The sequence below is a fragment of the Anolis sagrei genome, chromosome 6 (genome assembly GCF_037176765.1).
Source record: "Anolis sagrei isolate rAnoSag1 chromosome 6, rAnoSag1.mat, whole genome shotgun sequence".
In the NCBI taxonomy this organism is placed as follows: domain Eukaryota; kingdom Metazoa; phylum Chordata; class Lepidosauria; order Squamata; family Dactyloidae; genus Anolis; species Anolis sagrei.
In genome coordinates, this window is record NC_090026.1 from 50,163,066 (window position 1) to 50,169,220 (window position 6,155).

The following is a 6,155-nucleotide window of genomic DNA, read 5'->3' on the forward strand; positions in this document are numbered from 1 at the left end:
CAGTTCCTCCTGTTGTGGTGACCCCCAAACATAACATTATTTTCGTTGCTACTTCATAACTGTAATTTTGCTATTGTTATGAATTGTAATGTAAATATCTGAAATGGAGGATGTATTTTCATTCACTAGACCAAATTTGGCACAAATACCCAATACACCCAAATTTGGAAACTGGTGGGGTTGGGGGGAGGGGATTAATTGTGTCATTTGGGAGTTGTAGCTGCTGGGATATATTATAGTGAACCTACAATGAAAGAGCATTCTGAACTCTGCCAACGATGGAATTGAACCAATCTTGGCACACAGAACTCTCCTGACCAACAGAAAATACTGGAAGGCTTTGGTAGGTATTGATCTTGAGTTTGGGAGTTGTAGTTCACCTACGTCCAAGGAGCACTGTGGACTCAAACAATGATGGATCTGGACCAAACTTAGCATGAATACTTAATATGCCCAAATGTGAACACTGATGGAGTTTGGGGGAAATAGACCTTGACATTTGGGAGTTATAGTGGGTAGGATTTTTAGTTCACCTACAATCAAAGAGCACTGTGAACCCCACCAACGATAGAATTGGCCCAAACTTCCCAAACAGAACTCCTATGACCAACAGAAAATACTGAGTTTTCTGATGGTCTTTGGCGACCCATCTGACACCCCCTCGTGACCCCTCCAGGGGTCCCAACCCCCAGGTTGAGAACCACTGGTCTATACAAAGCGGCATTGAATGTGTGCTGTGTATGTGTACTGTGATCTGTCCTGAGTCCCCTTCGGGGTGAGAAGGGCAGAATATAAATAAAGTGTTGTTATTATTATTATTGAATGATGGTAAACAAAACTCAATAACAGGTGGGAATTGCCAGAAAAAAGTCCATGACCAATTAAACATTATTTGGAGTTTATAAAAAAACCTAAGAACTACATCAACAAATACTGGTGTACATGTGCCCCATCTAGAGGAGCCCAAGGATTATGAACAAGGGAAAACTGTTCAAGGTATTGTTGAAGACTTTCATGGCCAGAATCACTGGGTTGTTGTAAGTTTTTTTGGGCGAAACTACCTCTGAGGATGCTTGCCATAGATGCAGGCAAAACGTCAGAAGAAAATGCCTCTAGAACATGGCCATATAGCCCGAAAAAGCCTACAACAACCCAGAAAGCTGTTCAAACTTCAAAATACAAATAGCAGCATCTTTTCCTGCCCCCCAGTTCTGTAGGTTTTTGAATGAATGTGCCAGAAATGGGAAAATGGACAATGCAGACACTTACCACCAATATCCAGGTCCACCTTGTAGCCGATAAAGTGGGTGTGCATTGTTCCTAGGGTATGATCGCTAACTTTGTTTCCAAAATCAAGACCACCATCCTGGAGGAAAGAAGTCATTATGTAGCCTGAGGGGTAAACTTTACTTTCAATGGCTCCATTTGGATAGAAGGCAAAGTTCCAGATATAGTCATAATTGCCAACGGTAGTCACAGATCGCAAGACCAGTGCGGTGCCAGGCAGTCCTCCAAAGTAGAGAGAATAAAGATTGGAATAATGGCGCCGAAGTGGAGCCCCCGAGACCTGCTCAAAAACACAGAAGGCATCTCGGGTCAGGAGGGGCCTTTCTGATTGAGCTAAAAAGGAAACATCAACATAGGTGGCAGAATATGGGCAGTCAACCCCTCGCACCAGTGAGTTTGTGAAGTATCCAATTCCAAAGCTTGAATCCATATACCGGGTTGTCATTCCACCAGGGTTGCTAGAACCATAGACAGACATTGTGTCCTGTACACTGAGCTCATAGACAACCCGTTGCCCTTTAAACCTGATGTCAAAGAGTCTCGGGCCCCTACTCAGATCCATCCTGAAGGCAAAATTCCAGGATGAGGAGTAGACCTGGTTGTTTCTCACACTATAACGTTCCCCAGAAGGCTCGTAATGTAAAGCGTCTGGCACAATGGGGTTCACTCTGGGCTTCAGAGAGGAAAAGCCACCATCCTGTCGCACCCTTTTTGGCTTCTGCACATGCAGACACCCCTCCATGAAGTCTTTCTCCAGATGTGCCAAGTCTCTGTAATATTGGCCATTGTAAAAGACTTTCGTCACATTCCAGTGGGAAACATCCAAACTACTGTGATCAAGCAGTACCTCCAACCCAACAGGGTGCATGAAGTAACCACTGACATTTTGGCAGAGGACTAACCACGTTGAGCGATCTCCAGACCTCAGTCCCCGGGGAGATGTAGTCACTGCTGCTAGATTAGTCCCATCATAGCTCATGACTTCACGCATGAAGCTTGGGGCTGTGGGAAACACTTTACTGTGCAGAAAAAATGCCATCTGCTTGTATTCGGCGTTTAGGGGAGGCCTGCGATAATAAGGTATCTTCTCTCCATACTTCTGCACTGTCACGTCATGGTAATAGGATGGTTCTGGCAGAGGCCCCACAATGAACTCGGTGATGTTTGGAACTGACTGGTTACCAAAGTACACAATAGCTAATGCTTGTCTAGGTGGGCGGCTTCCTCTGTTATCGAGGTATGAGAGAGATGTTGCTTTGGGTGGCAACTGGAGGTCAATGGAATAGATGCAGTTGTCTGAAGGATTTGCATTAGAAGCATCTTTCAGTGTTGTCCCAAGATTGGTCTTCAGGTACCGAACCACCTGGAGCATTTCTTCTTGGGTCAAATCAGCAAAAAGCCAACTCCGTTCACTCTGCCGGTATTCTGGGAAAGTTTGCGGCGGCGAGGAATTGCAGTTTCCACCTCTGGACACCAAGATGCACACCAAGACAAGAATTGCAACCAAGCCCAGAAGGAGTATGATGAAAACAGTTCTCACATTCATGCTTGCAGCTGTAGAAGCCTCAGCGAAGGAGCATGAAAGAACCAAGCAGTAGTGTATCAGCTCAAAATAGTTTCCTTGAACTATGACCACCTAAGTTAAAGGCAGCAAAGAAGTGAGGGAGAGACAGAGGGAGGGGCTTGAAGAGGGTCAGCGAAAGGTGGAGGGCTCTGCTTTTCTACGCCTTACTGAGAGGTTCATGCTGAGACAGAGCCATCCCAGGGATATTGCAGACAGTGAGTCACTGGACAAGTCATACACAGTTGCTCCTGGCTGCATCTTCAGTCCAGCCACCTTTCCAAAGTGTCTGTAAAGCTAGAAAGATATGGATACTTGCAGGTTTGACAGGTTCTGCATGTTTGGCATATTACAGAGGTAGAACGCTGCTGCTCTCCAGTGTGAGCATCTTTGTGTCCCAAGTTAAAGGTTTATTTGCTCATTCACATACTTCTAGCCTGCTTGTCTCTCATAAGAGATACAAGATAGGAAAATACCACAAATATGAGTTCTCATACTTGCATATGAGAACATTAGCAAAGTCACAAACACTATAAAGGTTGAGAATGCCTCTAGTCTAGAACATGACCATATAGCCCGAAAAAACCTACAACAACCCAGTGATTCCGGCCATGAAAGCCTTCGACAATACTACAAAGGTTGCCAGCTCTTTTTCACAACAAAGAGAATGCTGCAAAATACACCAGGTTTGGTTCAAACTCAAAACCACAATAAGCCTTAAGGCAGTGTTTCTCAGTCTTCCTAATTCCATGACCCCTTAATACAGTTCCTTATGTTGTGGTGACCCCCAACCATAATATTATTTTTGTTGCTACTTCATAACTGTAATTTTGCTACTGTTATGAATTGTAATCTAAATATCTGATAGGCAGGATGTATTTTCATTCACTGGCACAAATATCCAATACGTCCAAATTTGAATACTGGTGGGGTTGAGGGGGGATTGATTTTGTCATTTGGGAGTTGTAGTTGCTGGGATTTATAGTTCACTTATAATCAAAGAGCATTCTGGACTCCACCAACGATGGAACTGAACCAAACCTGGCTCACAGAGCTCCCATGACCAAAAGAAAATACTGGAAGGGTTTGGTGGGCATTGAGTTTTGGAGTTGTAGTTCACCTACATCTAGAGACCCAAAAAATGATGGATCTGGACCAAACTTAGCACAAATACTCAATATGCTCAAATGTGAACACTGGTGGAGTTTGGAGAAAATAGACTTGACATTGGGCAGTTGTAGTTGCTGGGATTTATAGTTCACCTACAATCAAAGTTCATTTTGGACTCCACCAATGATGGAACTGAACCAAACCTGGCTCACAGACCTCCCATGACCAACAGAAAATACTGGAAGGGTTTGGTGAGCATTGAGTTGTAGTTCACCTACATCCAGAGAGCACTGTGGACTCAAACAATGATTGATCTGGACCAAACTTAGCGCAAATACTCAATATGCCCAAGTGTGAACACTGGTGGAGTTTAGGGAAAATAGATTTGATATTGGGGAGTTGTAGTTGCTGGGATTTACAATCAACGATCATTTGGGACTCCACCAACGATGGAACTGAACCAAACCTGGCTCACAGAGCTCCCATGACCAACAGAAAGTACTGGAAGGGTTTGGTGGGCATTGAAGTTTTGGAATTGTAGGTCACCTACATCCAGAGAGTACTGTGGACCCAAACAATGATGGATCTGGACCAAACTTAGCAAGACTACTCAATATGCCCAAATGTGAACACCGGTGGAGTTTGGGAAAAATAGACTTGACATTGGAGAGTTGTAGTTGTTGGGATTCATAGTTCACCTACAATCAAAGATCATTCTGAACTCCACCAATGATAGAATTGGGTCAAATTACACAGAACCTCCATGACCCACAGAAAATACTGTGCTTTCTGATGGTCCTTGGCAGCCCCTCTGATACCTCTCGCTTCCCCTCCAGAGGTCCCGAACCCCAGGTTGAGAAACGCTGCCTTAAGGAAAGGACATAAAATCAGCCTCAAGTTAACAGATGCATCGAAGGAGCACATTTTCAGCTCAGTTTGCTTCAGTTGCGCTGTGCTTTGTTCCTCCCTGTATAGTTGAAGGAATACTGCACGGTATTTTGTGGAAGGACAAAAGATATCAACAGTTTTACACAATAGCAGAAGAGTATCATACTCTAATATTTTTACCAATCAAATTGAAACATGTGTGGATGGGCAACATATGTGGCCAAGATGACAAATGTTCTTAATGGGGTAGAGCATACAAGTTAAGAGAACCTCCATCAGTTTGCTATGGTATGATTCTACAGGAAAAAGCACAATTTGACCCCTCCTTTTTGCCTTCCTTCTAAGTGCATTTCAAACTCAGTTTGCCACATTGGAAGCAAGCTGAGGACAAAGACAGAAAGTGGGGAGAGAAGAGAGAAACTGAGACATTTAAAAAAACATCTGAAAAAATGGGATGCCAAAAAGTTACTTGTGACAGTACAAGGGCTGCAAAGTTGGAAGTCTTTGCTTTGTTCTCATTGAACTCAGGGAATTTTCTCCAGTTCCTCAGTCCTTGGGATTATCACTGTAACTAGAGACATCATGCAGACAATTCACATAGTGTTGAATTGTCATTTTTTTCGGACACGCATCATTTACCTTCTCCCACCAATGTCTCCCGTATGAAGCGCATCCTAATTGCTCTGGAGTATGTCGACAGGAAGGCTACAGGGCATTTGAGTCTCTCTGTGCCTGGTCCAGCTGAGGAAAGAAAAACACAAGCACACCCAGCCAGGAGAGAGGCTCTGTATGGGAATTTCCATTTCTGCTTCCTGCCTTCCCCCTATTTTGGTTTCCTGACACATGTCTCCTGCAGTGAATGTGCCTTTTCTCTCGTTCTGAGGGCGGATGACTGCTCGCCTCTGATGGCCTCATATTCCCCTGTTCCATGTTAGGTCATACAGTCACTCCTTCTTTGGATGTCCTTCACCAAAGGTTAACATTAGCAGCAAACCCCTGCCTGCACGAGCTGTTTCTAGCCTGTATTTCCATCAGTAGCTGCTCCCTCCACAAGTTCATGTCTTGCACTTTTCTGTGAATTGTGAGTTTGCACAGAAAGAAAGGCTGTGTATTGTTTCCAGAAAATAATTTCCTGAGTTTTCGGCAAAGCTGCTAGTAGAAGACAGCAATGGGGCTGATATCAAGCTCAAATTTGGAGGCTCCCGCCCAGGAGAGGAGAGCCCACAGGCCCACCAACAAGAGTTCGGTACGCTGGCGAGCAAAAGAGAGACCCAAAAGAATTTTCCCTGATTTTTCCCAAATAAAGCTC

The 6,155-nt window shown here is 44.2% G+C and overlaps 1 protein-coding gene across 1 annotated transcript; it reads right to left on the reverse strand.

Moving 5' to 3' along the window:
• Positions 1-1,171: 1,171 nt before the first annotated feature.
• On the reverse strand, positions 1,172-2,865 carry LOC132779633 (amine oxidase [copper-containing] 3-like). Its single transcript, XM_060783314.2, has one exon. It carries the CDS (start codon positions 2,831-2,833, stop codon positions 1,172-1,174), a length of 1,662 nt encoding a protein of 553 aa, XP_060639297.2. The 5' UTR covers positions 2,834-2,865.
• Positions 2,866-6,155: the final 3,290 nt, after the last annotated feature.